The sequence below is a fragment of the Musa acuminata genome, chromosome BXJ3-6 (assembly GCF_036884655.1).
Source record: "Musa acuminata AAA Group cultivar baxijiao chromosome BXJ3-6, Cavendish_Baxijiao_AAA, whole genome shotgun sequence".
Taxonomy (NCBI): Eukaryota; Viridiplantae; Streptophyta; class Magnoliopsida; order Zingiberales; family Musaceae; genus Musa; species Musa acuminata.
This window is the reverse complement of record NC_088354.1, coordinates 1,600,374-1,623,371: the sequence shown is the minus strand read 5'-3', so window position 1 is coordinate 1,623,371 and position 22,998 is coordinate 1,600,374. Positions and strand designations below refer to the sequence as shown.

At 37.3% G+C, this 22,998-nt stretch overlaps 2 protein-coding genes across 2 annotated transcripts; both read right to left on the bottom strand.

Annotated features, from left to right (window-relative positions):
* Positions 1 to 4,509: 4,509 nt before the first annotated feature.
* Positions 4,510 to 11,657, bottom strand: LOC135640694 (truncated transcription factor CAULIFLOWER A-like). Its single transcript, XM_065155388.1, has 8 exons — positions 11,367 to 11,657; positions 7,664 to 7,742; positions 5,908 to 5,972; positions 5,710 to 5,809; positions 5,550 to 5,591; positions 5,388 to 5,429; positions 5,193 to 5,311; positions 4,510 to 4,830 (listed from the first exon to the last, which is right to left on the bottom strand). Exons 1-8 carry the CDS (start codon positions 11,549 to 11,551, stop codon positions 4,734 to 4,736), a joined length of 729 nt encoding a protein of 242 aa, XP_065011460.1. The 5' UTR covers positions 11,552 to 11,657; the 3' UTR covers positions 4,510 to 4,733.
* Positions 11,658 to 16,274: 4,617 nt separating this feature from the next.
* Positions 16,275 to 19,059, bottom strand: LOC135639866 (cytochrome P450 85A1-like). The gene is made up of 9 exons (XM_065153846.1): positions 18,808 to 19,059; positions 18,084 to 18,405; positions 17,839 to 17,988; positions 17,503 to 17,751; positions 17,336 to 17,422; positions 17,180 to 17,258; positions 16,974 to 17,080; positions 16,754 to 16,878; positions 16,275 to 16,644 (listed from the first exon to the last, which is right to left on the bottom strand). The coding sequence occupies exons 1-9, from the start codon at positions 18,996 to 18,998 to the stop codon at positions 16,557 to 16,559; spliced, it is 1,398 nt and encodes a 465-aa protein (XP_065009918.1). The 5' UTR covers positions 18,999 to 19,059; the 3' UTR covers positions 16,275 to 16,556.
* Between the last annotated feature and the right edge of the window lie 3,939 nt (positions 19,060 to 22,998).

The window sequence follows — 22,998 nt, the reverse complement described above, 5'->3', positions numbered from 1 at the left end:
GGGCTCAATGAGCCCTATTACGAGTCAGGAAGCTCTCGTTCGTGGGCTTGTATTGTATTGTGGGTGGGAAGAACTCTACGGACTTGATATTTATAGAAACTTGCTCGTAACCGTTGGATCCGTGAGTGATGCATCAAAGTAGAAATACTATACGGTTGTCTCGTCAGTACCACATTGTTTCACTACTAGGCTACTAGCGACCGTTGGATTTGTTATTGATGCATCGTAACGGTGATGTGGGAATCGCATTTGGGGACCTCTATTTATGGCGCGGTTTGGGCGCCTTGTCGTCCCTCGAATTAGAAACGATGTCGTTATTTCCGACGGTCGTTTGGCGATCGAAAGAGAGAGCATCGGTTTCATCCCGATCTTATCTCGAGGCCTCTTCCTCCCGCATTTCTCCGTCGATCGTCCCAGACTCTTCCATCTTCTTCTTGGTGACAACGTGCATCGCTGTAATAATCGAATCCGTGTACCTTTCGTATAGCTATCTCGATCTCTCTGTGATTTGAGTTTTTGATTGCTAATCAGACAACTGACTATGGTTTTCTTTCGGAACTGGATTGGGATTAGTAGCCGTAATGCTTTTATTCCGATGATTTTTCCCTCTAGATGACCCTAATTGTTCGTATTTCACTTCTTCTCGCTCCAGATTGCTCATATTGATATTGTTCTTATTGCCGATGTTCATATTGCGGCGATCGAATTCGATCTTCTATTTACTTATCTCGACATCTCTGTAACCTGAGATCCCTAATCCTAATTAGACCGCCTCCATTCGGCTTCTCATGGTTTGGATTGTGATCTTTCATTGGTAGCCGTAATATCTACCAATAATTGGAAATGCCTTTCGAAAACCCTATTTGTCCTGAATCAGTCTTCCAATAACGTAAGATTCGTGCGGATGATGTCCATAGTGCTTTTAGAAAGAAGTCGTAACAGCGGATGGAGTCCCTTTCATTCGTGCGGATGAACGTAAGCTTCGTCCCGAGTCAGTCTTCTCGAAAACCATAACAACGGTTGTTTCGAAGATGCACTAGGGGTGTCAGAAGCAGGAACTGTCTTAGTTGCTTCCAGTATTATTATTTCTTTCCTTGAGTTCCTGAGATCCGTTCTTATTTTGTAATTTTAGCATCAAAATGATGACCTAGGTACAATGAAAGGGAAAGAAGGAAGTCACTCGCTACAAACATGGCCATAAATCTCAGTAGCAATAAATGTTTGGAAGTTGATGATTTAAATACTTGATCTGGTTAGCAGTTCATGGGCTTTACGTTTGTTTTTGTACTGAGATTTATTAAATTGGAGCATAATTTATTATCTAAATATCTCATGTAATATACCTCAGATTCTACTAAAACAGATTTATTTTTAAATTTATCTATTCTTATTTCTACCTTTTTAAACTTGATTTAAGCTAAAATTCTTCTCTTAATTGAGTTCTACATAGCTACTTTAAATTTTATATCTTTTGTCAACATCGATTGAATTATATAAAAGTTTATGTTTATCTCATATTGTTTCATATGTACATATGTATTTTCTATACATACTAACTTTGATGCTCATAATGTCTTTTTGTATTATAATATTTATAGGATAATGTAAACATTTGTTAGAAATGAGAAAGATAATTATGAATCTTTATCAAAAATAAAAAAGGGAATAATGTGTAGAGCTTAGAATACTCTTAGCCCCGATGACTTCATTCAAATATGGGTGGATAGAGCTTCCAAATATAAAAGGCTAATATTAATAGTCATCTAAAAATGGATAGATCATGTTATATTATGATCCCATTTCACATAGTTCGTATGTGCTCTTTGGATATAAATGAAATATCAAATATTATATTTCAACTTATGTTTCTAAACGCTCTTCATTGATATACTTTTAAATACTCTTTACTTTATTGATATGTTCCTAAATATTCTTTATTCCATTGATATACTCCTAAATTCTATTTATTCTATTATTAAGAATGAATCAATAGAAATATCAAATATGACTCTATTTTTTAGATAATGATTTGTATCTTGATATTGAATAGCTTATATATTACCTTTTGCTATTATGCTTCTAATGAAATGATATCTTTTGTAACTAATGAAATGACATCTATGATACTTGTATTCATACTTTTTACCTTGAAATTAAGGTCATATGATATATCATCTCATTGTCATGGATATCTTAGTTACTTGTTGAGCTTTGTAACTCACCATGTTGTTATATAATTTTATTTTTTTATCCATTTTTCTTTTCTTTCTTTTGTATCTTTTTTTATCATCTCTTCTTTTCTTTTTTTATTTACTTTATTTATCATTTTATTTTTTATTTATTTTTCTTTTATAATTGCTTTGGTTTAGTCAACACAAAGATGACAAAGTGGTAAGCATACATCAAGGAAATATGTGTCATCAATGGAACAAGCATAAGTGATACAATCATTATGTTAGCTAGTAACACATGTCCTCTACCTTGTTTCTCTTTTTTTAACTTAATATAAATTATTTCATAAATCATATTTAAATTATAAGATTCATAATTAGGTCTCTAACCTAGCACTTCTAATGTAAAATTATTTAATACCAAAAATTATTAAATAAATTCACATTAAATTAATCAAATAAAAATCATAGATATCATAAATAATTCAAAAATAAAGAATATTATACTCTATCCCCTTAAAAGAAAATTTAGTTTTCTAAATTATCATATCTTAATAAATGAAAATATGGGGTAAGCTTTCTTTGTCTCCTCTTCTACCTCTCAAATAATTTCATCAACAGAATAGTATTTCCAAATCACTTTAACAAAAGGAATAATCATATTTCTTAGAATCTTTTTTTCTTTATTTGAGTGCACTCTTTCATATAAGATAAGTCTTTCGATCATAATTAACTCATACTTAAAAATATGAGAGGGATTAGATATATATTTTATGAGCATTGATACATAGAATAATGCATCATAAATATGATAAAATGATGGTGGCAAGGTAATCCTATAAGTAACAAAACTAATCCTTTTAATGACCTCAAAATGTATAATAAATCTATCTTAACTTTTCTTTCTTTTCAAATCATATCATACCCTTACAAGAAAATACAAAATCTCTTTAAACTCAATATCTTTTTTTTTATCGTCAGCATATTTCTTTTGATGACTCTGAGTAGGCTTTAATTTTTTTTTAGAACTTCAATTTTATTGATAATCTCTTATACTTTGTTTGGTGCAAATAACTTTCTATTGCCAATATCTTCCCAATATATAGGCATTCTGTATTTTCTCCCTTATAAAACTTCGTAAGGAGCCATCTAAATGCTTAAAGTGAATTCAATAAGAGAAAAATTCTTTATCTCAATCTCCTTTCCAATCCATAACATAAGCTCTAAGAAAATCCTTAAGTATTTGAATTATTTTTTTAATTAATCATAAATAGTATGAAAGATTTATGGAGGGATTCTATCAAATTGTAAGTCCTCTCATTAAACTAACCCTAAAGAATGTAAAATTTGGATGGGGTGAAGAATTAAGTGACGTTTTCAAAAGTCAAAAAGAAGATTGACCAATGCACTATCATCACTATTCTTAGTGATAATGATGGATTTTTAGTTTATATAAATGCTTGAAGAAAAAGTGTTGGTTGTGTTTTGATATAAGATAGAAAAATGATCGCTTATGGTTATAGACAATTGAAAAGTTATGAATAGAATTATCCAACTTATGATTTAGAATTAGTAATAATTATCTTTACTCTAAAGATTTGGACACATTACTGGAGATTTGTTATGATTGCACTATTAATTATCAACTAAGTAAAGCTAATGTTATAACAATAACTGGAGATTTGTTACAACATTTAGATATTCGTGAAGTTTTTCTGGCTTCTTTCGTGTCCTGTTTTCTGATTTATCTTTCTAGACCGAAAAATATCAAATTTAAGATAGGCGCGTGCTGCTGCCAAGAGCCGCAAATACGGAAGTACCAACAACTTGCTTAGAACTATGTCTTAATTTCGTAGTTTGTATGTAATTAGGGTTTGGATTAAGGATTAATCTTATAACCCGATTAGGGGTCAATTGGACCCGAGTTTGGACTGATTTGAGCTAAGTTTGAAGCCCAGAGCTGAAATAACATATGATTTTGTCCCGGTATCCAATTTGTTGGACAGTTCCGACAACATCGTCCAACTAGTATGTGCCCCTCATGAAACAGTCATTAGGGATGTCGACCACGGTGGCACGCGCTTGTGACGTTAGTGTGCAAGGTGTAGTTTATGCTGGCAAGGGCGAAAGTCTCAATCAAATTTGATTGTTGTGATAGCAAAAATAGATCGAAGGCCAATGAAAAAAAAATTGTTTTCGCATTTTAGCAAGATTGACACTTTGTGGATCCTTGGCTTGCAGAACATAATAGTTAAGGAATTGATTTAATTTACTTCCTAAGACTAAGATCTGATATACTTGCTTTTAATTGTTGTGGAGAGAATGTGTCGTCTGTACAGGCTAAAGACGTCTTTCTAGTTTTGCTACAAATAGTTATACACGTGCTAAAAAGAGGCCGACGCTACCGTCGGCGGCTGTTACATTTCTTCGGTCCCATTTACTTATTAGAGATCGAAGGGAAACCTTAGATCAAAATTGACCTGGAGACCTTCGGTGGAATACCGCTTTTCACATCAGCCTTTAGTTGTACGGGGTTTGATGCGAGAAAAGGAAATGCCATCGCTAACCGTTCAAGGGACGGAACATCCACGGCGGCAATAAGCCATTACTGGTCCGTACCTGATGTTGCCCGTATACAGCCGCCATACCTTGATAAGGCCTGCATCAACAAAGGACAAGAGCTTCTTAATCCAACTCAAGAATTTATATTGCATAATTTATCATCAAGCATAATCTACATTTGTGAGTAGCAGAGACTTATATGCATAATCTGCATAATTTAAAACTTCAAACTAATCATCTAGCCAGAAACTTATATTATTTGTTAGATTAAATTTTTTTTTTCATTAGTATAAGCACGACAACAGCATGACTGCGTTTGCTGCATATACCCTTTCCCCGATAATTTTATTTATTTTAACATTGGGCGTTCATACGTAGGATTGATAGCCTATGAAAGATAGACCTACCTACCATCCACTATGACTATTGTTCACAACTTTGTTGTGTAGTGAAAAATACCCGATGTTGAAGGTAGGGTCAGCTTCCGCCATTAACGAGGGCGGTGATGCCGAGCTTCTTTGTGCATGATCCCAGTGAGCTTGCTGGTTGACAACTTTAGCCTTCTGCTTCTCCACGATCTGCTCACATCACGGCAAATCCGATGAAACCGAGCAGCAGAAACTGCGCCCACGTTAGCAACAGACAGTTACATACCTGCTTCTCTAAATTCTTGTTTTGCTCCTGCAGTGCCTTCTCCTGTTCATGAAAAGAATGATTAATATCATGCAACCTAAAAAACATGGCAGATTTCTGCAAGGCAGCTCTCCACCAAGCAATTTCTCATACAAGGAAATTCTTTCATATCAACTCTTTTACCTTGCTTTGAAGCTCGGCAATGGAGTCAAACATGACTTGATTCTGCACCATGAACAGATTCAATCAGCTTTGACGACATCGTTCCTAGATCATATTCCTTAAATGCTTCGTAGATCTTCTTTAATTGACGTCTAGAGAAAGAATATTATGAGGTTTTTACCTTTCTTGACCTAACATGCTTTAGGGAAATCTCCAGTTGATGCTCTAGTTGTTGGAGTTCTCTAATATTCAAGGACTCCAGTTGTTCTCCCATCAGATGCCTAAAGTCATCATCGGTGCATCACATGGTATGCAACTTTTAGATTGTAATCAACTTGTAGGACGAGAACTGATCTTGACACTAATTATAAAAGATTACCTTTGACTTCTACTTAAAGCCTCCAACTTAGCTTTGAGTTTGCGGTATTCTTGACACCAATTGCCCTGTTCAGTGTCCAAAATACAAATCAGTGGACTGCGTGCGTGTTGTATAGTGTCAAGACATGAGCTCCACAAAAATAGAACTCGAAACAATTCCTACTATTTGTAGAGGATGTATATCGTTTCTTAGCTGCTAACGCAGCATTCCATGTCCAACTTATCATCTTGCAGAAACCGAAGACCACCATATATATACCAAAGATAATGCAGCTTTATGAAATGAAAAACTTATAAAATATGACACAATTTGGAGACTGAAACATTATATGGATACCATGTGTCGTTGACATACTAAAGTTGGGTCATTAAGGTTTGCTGTTGCTGTACTAATTTTCATTTAATGAGATCAAAAGAATTGGCATGGAAAACTGGGACTGCTTCAGTAAAATCTAGATTCCTTCAGGAGAATGGCTTGACACAAGCAGCCAAAATGCAATAAAAATCAATGTAGAATAATCAAATTTCAAAGAAGAAAACTTATAGAAATGAAACTAGGAAAACAACATACTGTTCCTGAAGGGAAATCTTTATGCACAATGTTCTTTCATCTTTAGGTGGAAGATAGAGAGATACTAAGAGGATGAAGTAGATATTAAGCTGATGAATGCAAAATATAAGTCCAAAAGAACCTTTCCCTAGCTTCACAAAGCTCGACCTCTTGTTTAGGACTCTCATCAATAGATTTCTTAGACTCCCATCAATTATAGAATAAGCCTATCTTGATTATTTTTTCAGGCTTAGCCAAGATTAAGGTGGTGGTTTATCAAGCTCAGTTGGATTACTTCCACGAGTATGTTATCAACGAAGCCAAAATACAGTACTTTTATAGTTTGAAGAAATCTGAAAGCAAATTTCAAAAGGGATTTAAAAAAAAATATCTCATTAGTTTCATTCACTTAATTAGATCAGCAGAGCATATCGATTATGAACAGGAAAACCTGAGTCACACAGGTGTGTAGAGTTACCTAACCGCAATTGCCTCTTCAAAGAGACCGATTGTCAGAAAATGCTACAGACGCTAAATGTTTGAACTTACTACAACAAGTTATAAATGGACGATTATAGTTATGAATTATGGTCATATGTTGCATTTCTGCTAAAAAAATATTTATATGATCATTTTGATGAAGTTGACCCTCAATCACAACACAATTAGAGAAGGCAGTAGCTTTACTTTTTTCAGCATAACACAGTGGCTATGGGCATTATTTCTTCCTTTTGCTTTTCGTTTATAAAAGTCAGCACGCACCTCAACATGTTACCATCCACACTAAACATGCATGGGGAAAGAAACTTCTTAGCCTGCAACTTCTGCCAAGGGTCTTTCTAGAAATTTCCATTAATTGAAGTTGTTGCACGATGATTAGATGATTAGAGGAGGTAGACAAACGATCCCCTCCGAGATATCACACTCCATTTTATCCTTATTTTACTATGTATTGCCATCCCCCGTATACACATGTAGCCCACAGAGTCATTTGCTCCAAGATGTAAACGGGGGGTCACTAATATAAATTTTTTTTGTCATACTACAGTACAGCATTAAACCAATACATCCATGGTACAAAATAAGTCCAAAAATGAGATTTAACTTGCGTGTAGGGTTTTAATAAGTGTGAATAAACAATAATATATGGTGTACAATTTAGAAGTACTGTATAATGAGTAAAACAAACAAGCAAGATTTCACTAACCTGAGAATCCAGATCTGATGAGATGAATGCCTTTTCTGCGTACCAGTAATTCTCGTATCGTCCAAGAATCTTTTCCATACTGCAAAAAAGTTAATTACTTATAAAATCATTATTTTTATTTGTAGCTCAAGCAAGTAAATGAAGTCAAATATACGTCCGAAACTTTTCAAGGTACAAAATACAAATGATCATCCTTCCATACTGCAGTACTTTGCATATCTTTCACTTTACTGAAGGCGATAATAAGTCCCTAATAAAGACAATATTAAGGCATAACATATTGCAGAAAAATCACATATGACGAAGTCCCCTAATAGCTTGATGCGTTGCTTTTTTGTCACTGGATCGGCATATCTGACAGCAAATTTTGTGGAACAGTACCTGTGTTGTACGCTACAATAAAACCTTCGTATAACATGAAGCATATTGCAGGAATTATTGCTCTTCAAAAGATACCACAACGACAATTTAAGCTTGATCAGACATTTGGTGGCATCTTCTTTACTAACATAGTGAATTTTGTTAAAGTAACTCACAAAATACATGTATTTTTCTAACATGTAATACAACTGTCTGTGAAGGTTCTGTTGAGGTCTACTTTCACTGTACTTTAGTATTTGCATTTCATGCTTTCGAACCCTAATCACAAACCCACAATTAGTAAACATAAATTTGGAGTGAATAAAAGAAGCCTAGTTAACACAGATTAGAATTTTTAATTGATAGACTAAGGACAGTTGGAAGTGTAAAAAAAAATAGGATGATTATACAAAAATTCAATAATTTTATCAATTGTTGAAAATAGTTGAAGTCTTCCATAACTTATTGGCCTGATTGTTGGAAATATTCATGTGAGATAAAGAGAGATGGACTAAGAGGATATTCTTATAGTACTAAGGATTAAAAGAATCTGATTACATATGCTAAGTTTGACTTATAACCTAGTTCTGATATATGTAAACTTGACTAGTCTGATTGACTCGTCAATATTCATTTTTAGACATAGTGTGAGATGAGAGAAAAAATTTGATCCAAATGAGTCAAAACTAAAAATAAAAAAATTTGAGTCAATCAAGCTACAGTTTGATTGAATGATTATAAGTCATACGGATAGACTATGATGAGTGAATCATTACTTAACATTAAAAGAAATAGGCTAAGTTTAAATCTAAACGAAAGGTCTCATATGACTAAGGATTGAAAAAATTGAATTGGTACGTAATTTCGTACCGTATCAAAGTTTCGATGTTCTCAATACAATACGAAACTGTATATCGCCTCGTGTGTATATATATATATATATATATATATATATATATATATATATATATATATATATATATATATATATATATATATATATATATATATATATATATATATATATATATCGTTTCGTCTGGTAACAGACAGTTTGTATACTGGTAAATTGACGGATCGATTGGTACAACCCGTACTAAGTAGTATTATTCAGAATTGCATACCCTATTGCATACAGTAACTGTGATCCATAATCTAGTAACTTGAGTTTTTGGACTGAATTTATATCTAGCATGATATGTTAACACTTACAAAAGATAACAATATTTAATTTCTGATTTTGTATTGTTTTAATGGTACCTTATATAATAAGATAAAAATGAAGACTGACCATGAGAAGAGTAAGAACTAACTCATTCACCAAGAAATAAATTAAATTGAAGCCAGCATAGCATATCCAGACCTTCAACCCAGTGATTTTCAATTTAAGAGAGTCCACAACAATTATAGAACCTATTCCGAAAATTCGAACCTAAATGACTGAATCGAACTGTTGACTTCCCTCAGTTAACTTACAAGTTTCACATCAGTAACACTTCTTACATCCGAGATTAAAGACATTGACACCAAAATCACTATCGATCATGGGTAAACATTGCAACAGGACCTTAAGCTCCTGAAGAATCTGAGTCTCCAACAAACTCTTATCGACAACATGATGTTAGAGTTTGGCCAACATAGTCTGAATAGATGTAATACCCAGTTGACGCTCACTTGGTTCTGCGTGCAGGACTGTGTCGCTTAACGGTGGCTCCTAACACCAGTCACAAGGCTGAGACAGGCATGTTTAAATCTAAGTTCATAACCAAATCTATTAATTCTGTTTTAACTTCATCGAAGCTTCTGTTTTTTCTGCCCCCATATCATTTCATGTGACGTATCGCTGCAAACAGCAATGAATTACAAAAAAATCAAAAAAAATCTTATCTATGATGATGGGAAGAGACCACTCAGTTTGCATCACCTGCTTGATCGCTAAAATCATCAAACTTCTTCCTCAAATCCCAAAAGGGAAACTTCATAATTTCTGTTCCTAAGAGCTTATAATCTCACCCGACTGATGATCCTCTTTGGCAAATTTGCAACATAGACGATTCATGTTTGTGTGCAAACTTCTTATAATCAAAAGTTCTGCTATCGATGAAGTTTGCATCACCATGATATGATGGGAAAGCAGAGACCACTAGTTAGACTACAGATCGGATAGGTGCTGAAAAGTACCCATTTCTCTCGGAGAAGATTTACAACAGTACTGACGATCAACATGATCGAAGCTAAATATGATGCTGAGTTGATGATCCATGGTTGAAGCCGTTGCAAACTAAGTTAGCGAGAAATCGAATAGCGTAAGACAGATCTGATGGCATCAGATAGGAGCCTGTAATTAAAGCAAATACCTAAATGTTTTTGACACCAAGGTTATGCTGAAGAAAAAAGAAAGGAAGGAAAAACATACCAATATGCATTCAGAGGTTTAATCTTGGCAATGGGTGAATGGTAGAAGAACACTGAGAAGAGGCTTTGATAATTGATGTAAAGAAGAAAGAAGAAAGCAAATGAAATAAAGGGCACCTTGAAGAGAAGTTAAACGAGAGTGAACCCTACAAAAATTAACATGAGCATCTCACGTATAGATCTTGGTACAAAAGTTGTACGAAGAACCCTAGTTTTGCTTTCAGCAGCACAAAGCGGAGAAGACGAGACAAACTCTACACAGTGAGAAAAGTGCATAGGCGATCAGATACAACAAAAAGGGAAATGAGCAAAAAGCTTAGAATAATGACAACGTTTCATGGTCGACGGTCTCACCTCAGAACATGAAAGATATGTGGAGAAGCCAAAGGCAAGAAAACCTTGGTTTCGCTCCAAACTTTTCATCTGATAGCTAAAATTAGTAATGGTTAAGAGCAAGTTTCTTCTTATAGTATCGAATATGCATTCCCGGGGTACGATCATGATGGCTCCCTTTAACACAACCCGATATATGGCAGCCGATTTTGGCTGAGAGATGAAACTTGTCGGCTGGGCGGATGCACTCCATCCCAAATCGGACAAGCTTGATTGCTGCCATCTGAAGCAAGAATCGATCCCACATACCCTTCCACCCGGCCTAAAAAGGCGGTCTCGACGCAAAAAAAACGTAATCTCCTGGTCGAGATGAAATCACACAAGGAAGCAGATGATACATACGACACTCGAGGCATCTGTGTCTTAGAATCGTTTCGCTTAACTTCATCAAAGAAAGCGGGACATGTTGATGAGTCAAAACCCATGCTCTCTACCATGATCATTCTCAGGAGAACGGTTTAGGGTTTGTTCTAAAGAATCCAGGACAAGAGACGGAAGAAGATGAGAGGAAGAGCCGGGCGGGGCGGACGCGCACCTGGAATCGGTGGAGTACTCGTAGAGCTTGCCCTTGGCGGAGAAGATGATGAGGGCGACCTCGGCGTCGCAGAGGACGGAGATCTCGTGGGCCTTCTTGAGCAGCCCGGATCGGCGCTTGGAGAATGTCACCTGCCGATTGATCTTGTTCTCGATCCGCTTCAGCTGCACTCGCCCCCTCCCCATCTCGATCGACCTCCTCGAACACTAACCAGCACACAGGCAGATGCAGCAGCGGTAGGTAGAGGAGGAAGGAGAGAGGAGAGGAGGAGGGGGAAGGAGGGAGGCCGTTGAGGTTGGGTGGAGAGGTAGGGGGGAGGGGCAAGGGCGGTTTTATAGAAACCAGAGAGGTATCAGGACGACCGCGCTGTCGAGCGGTGATTGGTGCCACGAGGGTCGTCGCGGCCCACCGAGGGAGTTTGTGTGTGAATCGACACATAGTAACACCCGCCTATGATCGTACGGAACGAAACCAGCCTTCTTCATATAAATTAATTCCCTCCCCTTTTTCTTTCTCTTCGCTTTTTGTCTGTTAGACCGCAAATAAATAAATAAATATTATTTACTTAATATCGATTTAAAATTGAATCTTTAATCTTTAATCATATTATATACATACACTGATAAAGTCATATTTAATCTCATATTTGTTGGAGAGACAATGGCTCCTCTGGCTGACCCCGCGAGCCTCGTGAGGCTGGTCACACGTTAAACAGGAACTCTGGATGATGGGTACGGTGGATGCATGCATGCATGCATGTAATTGCAATATTGGGTGTCTATTTATTATTCCCTGTGCAATCAAGCAACACACTAAACCATTTACAATTTATTTGGTTTATTTGCTTATTGGTATTTATAACACGAAAAAGAAAAAAATCGCAGGAGTGTAATTAAATAGTCACGCATAACATGGTGATACATTAAACTGGTCTCTTGAACTCTGTCTTGATTTTTGTATCAGCTTGCGATGTTCAAATTTAATGTGCCATCCGATCAACTGATCAAATTAAGATACTAATCAAAACTTTAGGAGCCATTTTGAAAAAAATAATATATCAAGAGCGATATGTGTACCAATTTAGGATGATCGATATAGTTAGGAAAAAGTTAGCTAATTTTATAGTCGTAAACAAGAAAGAAGATAATCGTTATCGCTCATAATTAGTCTCGAGATGGCTTTTAAAAGAGCATCAACAAGTATATCAGCAACAAAGTATAGACTTGTCGTGATAAATAATTAATGTATCTTAATCTCTTTTGTGGATTATCGAATTCTACATTCACATAGGGAGGGGAATTTGTTGGTAGATTTCATTAGGAAAGGTAAGACTCTTTTATTGGCCTCATGGAGATCTAAAGTAATAAAATTATCTTTTTTCTTTGTGAAAAAAATAAACACGAGAGAGAGAGAGAGAGAGAGAGAGAGAGAGAGAGAGTTTTATCAAAAGATCAAAGGTTTTAAGAGAAAGGAGGGGAAGAATGAAAGGTAAGAAGCTTCAGAACATGATGCAATGTACTAGTGACCCAAGCAGCAAGGAAAACTACAGTGACATAGCACATAACACCGCTATTTCTCTACAGGGAAATGGCTCCTTTTCCTGATAGGAACAGGAAAATGAGATCTCTGGAATATCTCCTGAAGGACACCCGGACAGCGAAATTGCATGGCATTTGAGAGCTGAATTGAATGTTGTGTGACGAGGTATGGATATAATTACTCCCTCGGCTACATTTATTTCGGACACACAGGGAACATAGCAACAGAGCCTCCTACCAGTGGAAACAATGTGATCACAAGGTTCCGGTGATAGCTCTCTCAAAAGGATCCTCATAATATATACACATCTATGGGTTGATCATCCAATTTACGGAATAAAAAGGTCAACTAAAACAAAATATCTATGGGTGGGTGTTTGTGGTATTAGGTGGAGGTGCTGATATACTCTTACATAATGTACTAATCTTGGATTTGTATTGCATCATTTGCATATGACATGTGTAGAATGGGTACTAATTTTGTATGAACAAAATTAATGGTTTTAGTGGGGATTGAGGAGTACCGATTACATTTAAACTCCTTAGAAAATTAGAAATTGAAAGTGGAAAATTTATTTATGATTTGAGTTTTATTTGTGTGAATATCTAGATCTTAATGCTTTTAAGTGTTTATGAGCTATTTTTAATGGATGTAGAAAAGGTGAGAGAAAAAATGAGATTTTTTTTTTATTTAAAGTTTACTTGAGGTGAGGTGATGTATAAAAGAATTTATACTTTAGTTGACTTTCAGTCAAAAAATTTTATAATTTGATTGTGAAAAAATCTGATCTTCTCAGCAGATGCAGATAAATTTACTAAATAACAATTATTATTAGATCATATAATGTTATATTAATTTTTTATTATTAATCCTTCGAAATTTTTTCCTTGGTTTTGAAGTCCTCTCACCAACACTTCAATGATCTAAAAATTTGATGCATGACACCATAACCATGGATGAATTTACTAACTAAATACACTAGACGTGATAGAGATTAACCATGTGGCACAATAAAATATATATACATGTTAATGTCCATTAGCTACCTATATCAACTATTAAATGAAACTCTAAAAAAATATTTCATATCAATTCCAAAAAAAATATTATTCATGCATAAAAATAATTATATAAATTTTTTAATATAAAAATTTTAAGATATTTTATTTTAAAAAACTCTTAATGTTAGGTTTTATCAAATGGTGCACCCTTAATTGGTTTTTATATAAGAGTACCTCTTTTTTCATTAATTCAACAAAAATACTCTTCGTCCTTTACCAATTGCCCCTAATCGCTATCGCCTCCATCATCGTTATTGTTGTCGTCGCTCCTACTCCCACCGTAAGCAACATCATATGTCACCGCCTCCCCCCTCCAATCCCTTTCTTTCCACTCCCGTCGCTCGTTCTTCCATGTTTCCTATTCCCTCTACCCCCTCCTTCTTCCTCGTTGCTTGCCTTTTCTCAATGCAATAGGAGTAAGTAAGTAAGCGAGCAACAAAAATGCCAATAGAGTAAGCAACCTCTATGCAACGCAACCGTAAACGATAGCCTTGTCTCTCTCCCTCAATAAAGTTTGCCTCTTTATTATCTTCGTCATTAGCACTCTCCTCGTCTGCTTCCGCTCTACTCACTTACCCCCATCGTGATGAGCGAAGAGAAGGCAACAAGCGATAATGGAGAAGGGCAAGTAGCAAAAGAGGAGGAAGGAGAAAAAGAAGAGAAAATGAGGGGAAAGAGACCACAAGTGATGTTGGTGGAGAAGGCTATGGTAGCGACAGATAATGGTCAAGGTTGACGACGATAGAAGTGATAACGATTAATAGAGAGCGAATGATATTTTTATTAAATTAATAAAAAAAAGGCCCGAAGCAAAAAATCAATTAAGAGAGCCCAATATTAAGGGTTTTCTAATAAAAATATCTAAAATTTTATAACAATAAATAGGTTATTTCCAAAAGTTATAAGAATATTCAAGCCCTTTTTTATTCTTGAAGATATAATGCAATAGGAATCGCAAAGAGAGGAACCTTTTCTTAGAACGGGTCCCCAATCGTACACATACGCGGCAACTTGATGACCATAAGAATAATGTGGAGTGATGAATGGTTACACTGCATTTAGAATCTTCTGTAGCTTAGATTACAAGCAACTGCCAACTTGGGGGAACATAAGTGCATCTCTTTCATTACCACTCATACAGAAAATTATGACATGACACATGGTTATAAGTTGCTTTCATGGACTTTGATTGATTATATTTTAAACAAAAAATAAAAAAAATTATAGTACATTGAATAGCATACATAGGTTTATATATGGAACCTATTACTCATGCAATAAAATATTAATATATTCGAATGTCTCAATAAAAATAATTAATTAAAATATTTCAATTAATTAGGTTATAAAAATTATTTGTCTTATGATCTTGATGTTGATTCTTGACTACTACACACATCAGGGATATGATTTTTTTTATTATCTTTTATATAATTCATTTGTATATCAAATCCATCTTTATCTTCTTCTTTTTTTTTTGTAACTTAAAACCATCTCATATAAAGAGGCTTGAATTTATAGCTCAAAGATTCATAGGTAGATACCAAGACTCTTATATAACAAATGTTATTACTATTATTTGCTCATATTATACATTGACATCACCATCATCAAAGTATCAGTGAAAAGAGTCCTTTAAGTGATTGGCACCTAATCGGAGGATGGATCAAATCAGGCATGATTCTGTCAAAGGAATGGATCACCTAACCATGATATCTTTCTTTTATATGGCCTTCCAAAGCACTGATACCAGCCATGCGATGTTATGTGGCTCCTCTCTCATCTCTAGTGTTTGAAGATTGAGAACATCATGCACCTTCATTTCTTTCATGCCTTGCAGCAGCACTGCCAACTTAGCATTTTTATCTGCTCAGATGATGGTCAGGTGTTCATTTGAATCACCCAAAATAATATTAGGAGACAGTCTCTCCACCTCTCTCTCTTCCACAATTTACTCTTTAAATAAACAGACCATTTGGCTCAGGAGATTGAGTGAGTATGGGCATTCATTAGTTTGGATGCAGATTAATTTTGGAATTTGATTTGCCACCTTTGGAAGGCCATATCCTAACCCTTCTCCCAGCAGCATGAGTTATGTGATGATGGTATAGTCTTAACTGTGATCAAGACCTTTAGATGCATAACATAATTTTGATATGGTAAAGTTAAGTTTACCATGAAGAAAGTTAAGTTTTGGGTAAATGTCATGGACTCAAAATCTAATCTCACATGGCAGTGAGTTATGCAGAACAACTCTGGAGGTCTCTTTTCTCTCCTGCATGTCATTCCTCACTGTACAAGAAAAAGATTTGAGTGACAGTATCACCTCATCAATTGGTCACCAACCAAACACAGAAGCATCACTAGTTCGGTTGGTTCAGTCATCTGACAATTTCATGATCTTGTATGACTCACCTACTGATCATACTCGCATTGACAAATTTATAGCAGAAACTATGTGTAACTCTCTATCTGGACGAGGGTAGTTCTAAGTTCTAACCCTCAGCAACTCAAGAACAAAATGCAGCAACATTTCTCTTCGGATGATCATTTGTCGAAAAAACTACCTAATGCTCTGTACAATTCGATCCTAATCGTCCCAAACACGGATATGCAGGCCGTTCGGAGCTTCGACTCTCGGAAATTTTAGTATATTATCCCCTCCAACTTCTTCCCATCTGCAAAAGCAAATCAGAAACAATTAGGAGTTGTTTGCCTTAGAGTCATATGCTTTGTTGCAAGTTCAAGGAAAACTACTGAAGACAAATGATGAGAGAGTTAGCACACCTGTATCGGGTTACAAAATAGTGAAGGAATGTAGCGATTTCTACTGTCCCCAGTTCTTTCCCTGGGCACATCCTTGCTCCTCCTCCAAACAGCATGAAATGCTGGTGTGAGTCCATGTTTTTGCCCTGCATTTGATCAAGGTGCATATGCTTAGCTCTTAGAATATGGATCTTCTTTTTGCTCAATCTCACATAGATGTGCATTTATGATTATTACTCACCAGCCATCTCCATGGGTTGAAGCTTAAAGGTTGTGGGTACATGAGAGGATCATAATTGATCTCTCTAGTGTACACATAAATCCTCCACCCTTTCGGTATTGTGAAACCTGATGAAGACATACCTTCTCCGTTATAAAGCTATCAGACTGATTGATTCATCTTAAATCAAATCATGTGTTTTTTTCCCTTATTTTGTCTGTCCTCACCTTTCATCGCCACATCTTGGGTTGTCTTTCTGAGTACCCCGTTGACTACTGTGGCCATTCTTAGAGTCTCCAGTATCACCTACAATGAGAAACGAAGCATCCTCTCCGTAAGAGCACTGATAGAACACCTTAATTCAGCCGGAATCAGTAACTTACTGCACGAGTAAATCTCATGGACTTGTAATCGCTCCAATCGATTGCATCCTCGCGCGACTTCCCTTTACGGATTTCCAGATGCTCATTCTACAATTGGAAATAAAGTGATAAGAAGAAAGACGAGAGAAGATTTATGGGTGTCACGAGCATTTGCTTTTCTGCCTTACCCTCAGTTCTACAAGGACTCCGGGGTGATCATGGAGATACTTGACAGCCATCATCGATGTGGTCGAGACAGTTTCATAACCAGAGTAGACCAAGGCAATGATCAGATCAATGATCTGTTCATCATCAAGTTTTCCTCTGGAGCTGTCGTCGATCTTCAAGAGGGAATCAAGCATGTCATCGTGGTAGCATCCAGAGACTCTTCTTTCCTCTATTAGCTGCCGCAATATGTACACAAGTCTCTTCCTTGCCTGCCGAAAAGGAACAGCACATATGAATTCACATAGCTTTGATATGTAGCAGGAAATGGTTAAGATTTTTAGAGATTCGAAGGCTACCTTGAAGCCCTGATGGTAATTTGTTCCAGGAATATTGATTGGCAATGAAAGAGTACCAAGAACAAGTCTGAAGATCTCTGCTTTTAGAGCTTCAGAAACTGGACCTGTCTCGATGCTAGCAATTTGTTTCAAGGCCGACATCAATGCCATCTGAGCACAAAGAAAGATTCTAGTGATCCTGCCTCGAGAAGAGAAGAAGATAAAAGAGTCTTTCGGCAATTAATGGGAGTAGGAAGCTGGCTGACCTCCTTGGTCTTCTCTTGGATGTCGATGACTCTTCCACCCCAGTTGTCGATGTAAGACCTCATGAACTCATCGATCTTGGGCAGGAGTTGGTCCCTGATCACTGGGGGGCTCACGATGCCAAGCATAGCACTCCTCATCGTCTTGTGCATGTCACCACGTACGGCTGCAATGTTGGATCTCCCCAGGATATCCAGCATGGACTGTGGGTAGCCAGGAGCAAACCCTTTGCCTTCGTTCATCAGAATGAACCTGTTGAGCTCTGGATCCATGCACACCACCGTAGGACATCCCAGTATATGAGACTTGAATAAGCTCCCGTACCTACAGAGGTGAGAAGATTCATGTCAACATTTCTGGGGATCCAAGCTGGCGAGCAGAAATGTGGAGTACTCGAGGAACAGCTATAGCAGTCTTTTAGCAGACAAATAGAAAGAAATGGTGTTCGAGAAGCAGATGTCCACTTTTCAGTAAAAGCCACTGATAGTGTGTTATGTCCCAAAATCTCAGATTAAATCACAGGAAAGATCATGTGAATCGGCCAATATGCCAGTGATTCTTCTCTCTCTTACTTTGTGCGTGTGCGTGTGTGTGTGTGTGTGTGGAGAGAGAGAACACATGTATTTCTGCGGTCCAAAGAGCGAAGAAGAAGCACGCTCGACACAAATCTCCAACATGAATTCGTTTATCCAAAAGTTGAGATTAGCTCAGCTGTTTCCAGCTCACCTGAGTCTCTGGTTCTTCATGAAGCTTGGACCTTGCTTCAGGAACTCTGTGGTCTCCCCAAAGACTGGCCAACCCATAGTCCCGGGAGGCAGGCCTTTCTTCCTGTACCTCACCTCATTCCATCTCAACACAGCACCACAGGTGACCAGGAGGCTCACTGCCAACCCAATAACCATTGCCAAGACCACCATTTCTGCAACCAGGGAGCAACTCCTCACCCAGTCGGAGAGCGGTTAGAATGAGAGATGACTCCTTTTGCATGCCTATTTATAGGCCTCCACAGACCACAGTAAGTGCAAATTACCTGTTGTTGTGAGAACACAACAATCTCCCCACAGCAGGTTAAAGATGAAAACAGTTGGGAGATCTCATCACAGCTTCCAAGGTCTGTCTTTGACCGAGGTCCCATCCGTTGGAAGTCCAACGCAGAATTCATTATCCAAATCCAAGTCCTCTGCAAATGTTGCTGATGCACTGCTTCGGAATATGGATGTTTGGTACACCACAAGACTGTTTATAGGCCAAAACACTTGGTGAACACAGGGGAGATTTGGATGCTTATGAACAGAAACATTCAATAATGAGTTGATGCATTTGGATGTGGGGGAGGAAAAGAATTGTCAGCGATCACCAGCAATTTAGGGGGCACGTGGTCACCACCACAATGGACCAGAGGAGGAAAAGGTGGTGCGTAGTACTCCCAACAGGAACAACGAAAAAACGCAGCTCTTCACATGCCTGTTTAGTAGATCTGGTTAGCCATCGCAGAATCGTTCTGGCACCCGACTTTTTGATGCATGTTCTTCGGACCTATACCACCCCTTTGGAGTTCAGAGGCTCTTCTATTCGCTATGGAAGCTTTCGGTAGAAATCTTTGCGGTGTGGGAGGAGCTCAAAGATGTGAATCTTATGGTTTCTCTCTTGAATATACTTTAAAAGACAGTGATTTGTGCAAGATGGAAAAGATGAGTTTGTAAAGTCCTAAACAGTTCCATGGTAAACTGAGGGCAGGTCCGAGACACCATAGATTGCCTGGCGATGCTCTTAATCCTCTTTTTTTTTTTTTTTTTTTGGACTTAGCCTCGAGGGAGACTGCTTGTCTTGGGGTGGGGGAAAGGAGATGGCGAGGACTGTGACCTGAGGGAAGGGCATGGTCCCAACAAGATCCTTGGATGTTGATTTGGCAGCCAAGATGTAGTTGCCCCTTTGCCCTTCTTTCTTCTGAAATCTTCACAGGATAAAGAAGGAACGCTGTATCCAATTGCCAAGGGGGATGTGATCGGCAGAGGCAAGACAGGGTGCTCTCTTCATATCTCTCTCTCTCTCTCTCTCTCTCTCTCTCTCACTTCCATGAATGCACGGGAACAAAGGTGAGCTACTCGTTCGGTGGATATGCATGAGATGTGATGAGAAATAAGTGGTAGGAATTATTGAAGCATGGCGAGATGAGGTGTGGAGAGACATGGCTATCTACTTATTTAAGCAGCACTCTCGTTGCTCTCATCTCATTTCAGGTGATCAAATTTGGTACATACGGATGGAAAGGGCATAAAAAGAAAGATCAGCTGCTGCAGCAACAATCTCTCCCCGCTCAGAAGTCAGTCCGACTGCCACTGTAGAAGCCATAAACAGCTCCTTTTACTGGACATCGAACTCTCTCACCTGCAAGCACGAACAAAAACAAGAACTTGAAAATGATTTTTTCAGAATCAAATTACTCGGTCAACACATGCTCCATATTTTTGGAAGATATTAATTTCCACGGACATGTAGAAAAAGAAGATCAGAACTTCTCACGAAATTCTTGGATCGTTTTAGATGTGAAATAACCACTGGAAATTACATTTACTGGGGATCAATAGGACGAACCTGTTCTGTTCTCCGGGTGTCGAAGAAATGAGAGAGGGAAGTGTACACGAGCGGGGGAATGTCGATCCCCACGTCAAGGCAATCCATCTCATCTCCATGGATCGGAAAAGGGGCAAAAGGAGAAGTAAAAGAATTGTGTGGGATGCATGAAGGTACCAAAGGTGGGCCTCTCGATCAATGTCTCTTTGCACGAGGGCTCTTCCTTGTCATCTTCTCCTTTCCCTGTCCTCTCCTTTTCTCATTAAATGCCACCATTACAAACGGAGGAGAGGGAGAAGAAGAGAAAGAGAGAGCCACTGATGTGGTCAATTTTGTGGATGAGGAGGCCTTGGTTCATGTTCATCACAGAAGACAAGTCAAGTAGAGACAGACTCGTTGCAAGAAGAGATCTCTTCAAATATATGAAGGTTAAATTGCATTATATATCTTCTATTTGTCCATCCCAATTTATGATCACAATTAATTTCTATCAATTGAGATGTTGAGATTCAGCTTGACATTAACATTTTTTTTAAATAATAAAAAAATGGAAGGCCAAATGATTGGTTAAAGTGATAAAGAGTATTTTCGGGGTATTTTTTATTTATTTAATTCATTAATTATCAGTATTTTTATTTAAAAAATAGAAAATTTTATTACTTTAAATTATACATAAAATATTTATATATGAACTCAAGCTTGAGATCTATGAAATTTTTAAATATTTTAAAATATATATAATCTAAAATTTTGAAATGATGTTTTCGATAGTCGAAACGATAGATATGTAAAACCCTAAATCTAAAGTGCTTTTAAGAAAAATAAAGATAAATAACAACACTTAGTAATTCGATGGATTGGATTAAAGTAAGAATTTATCTTTCTGGAATTGTTCTCTTTCTTAATGCTACTATATCACAAGAAAAAACAAGATTCAGTTGTAAGGTGTTGGAATTACTATTAAGCAAGATGAGGATCTGTTCGCTATCGATGAACAACATCCTATCCAAGTCCAATAATTGTATACCGACAAGATGTTGATCTAGAAAATTTATTAGAGGTTTTAGGATTTTTGTTTTTGCATGTACGATTTATTCTTACACAAATAAAGCCAAATCTATACGCCAAATTCTCCACATCTTAAGCTGTTAAAAAATCAACGCAACAAGTAATACTTTTGTTTCTTTTGACGGGTCTCTTCTATGGTATGACGGGGACAGCGACGTGAATCATGATTGACATCAATCACAGAGCAACACGTGTGGCCTCCCAAACCCTCGGATTAAAAGAAAAAAAATATATTCTTTTTTTAAACAGTAAAAATAAATTATTATTTGGGGATTTCGATGTTACAAAAATACATCGATCTCTTCGTAAAACAATAAAATTTGTCGCCGTAGGAAGCCATATGGATATGCTCACAAGCGCAAATGCAAATTTGGCTTTGGACTCTTATCCGAATTCCAAATCATCAATCATCACATGAAGCCAAGAGGCTTTAACATCAGGATCTCCTTTTTCTACATGATCCATGGCAATGACACGTATAATTGTTGCCACCGAACTCCGATACGTGCTAACACAAGGGGGGGAGTTCATGCCCTCCTTCGAGTGGCTCTCGAGGCCAGTTCATGTGCAAACAAGGAGGTCGTGTGTGTGGCGATGTCGACCTCCTATTTCCCCATGACTTGTCCAATTTGTATCCATGATGTATGATTGGCACCAGTGCACCAAACAAGGGCCTGAAATCATGGGATTCCAAATCCAAGATCATGCACCAATCACACATCAACCTCAATTTGGCCATGTCGATCGATTAGACGCTAAGACCCATGACAATGACACGTGAGAAGCATGCACGAGTGGAGAATGTTACCTCCTTCGAACACACACCGAGCTCATCCATCCCTGCTGTCCTATTGGTACGGCCACGCAAAGGGGAAGGGAGTACACCACCGTATAAATATACTCCCTCGCGTACCAGAAAGAGGGTGTGTGTATATATATATATATATATATATAAACGGTGGAGATATTTAGGGAGGAATAGACTAGTGTGTGTAGATAATAATGGATTGCCACGTACTATTTGTTATATATGTTGGCCTTTTGGGTCTACAGAAAGGGTGGTGGGATTCGCAATCAGGCCACGGCGCCCTTTGCACGAGGGCCTCACTCTTGTCTTCTTCCTCCCCTTTCCCCGTCCTATACGCAGCTTTCCTTTTCCTTACTTAAATGCGCGTCGAGAAGAGAAGGAGAGACGTAACGATCCACAGTGCCTCTTTCTCTCGCCTCATCATTGCATACCGATGTAAAACTATGCATAAAACTCGAACAGTACTA

Bases quoted from the DNA above. Each gene is read 5' to 3' on its own strand.
- LOC135640694 (XM_065155388.1), bottom strand. From the start codon at position 11,551: ATGGGGAGGGGGCGAGTGCAGCTGAAGCGGATCGAGAACAAGATCAAT. The intron at 7,743-11,366 runs GTGCGCGTCCGC...ACTTTTTTGCAG, and splicing joins GAGTACTCCACCGATTCCAG to TATGGAAAAGATTCTTGGAC. The intron at 5,430-5,549 runs GTAAAAGAGTTG...TTTCATGAACAG, and splicing joins TTGCCGAGCTTCAAAGCAAG to GAGAAGGCACTGCAGGAGCA.
- LOC135639866 (XM_065153846.1), bottom strand. From the start codon at position 18,998: ATGGTGGTCTTGGCAATGGTTATTGGGTTGGCAGTGAGCCTCCTGGTC. The intron at 18,406-18,807 runs GTGAGCTGGAAA...TCACCTCTGTAG, and splicing joins ATGAAGAACCAGAGACTCAG to GTACGGGAGCTTATTCAAGT. The intron at 17,423-17,502 runs GTAAGGCAGAAA...TTCCAATTGTAG, and splicing joins GAGTCCTTGTAGAACTGAGG to AATGAGCATCTGGAAATCCG.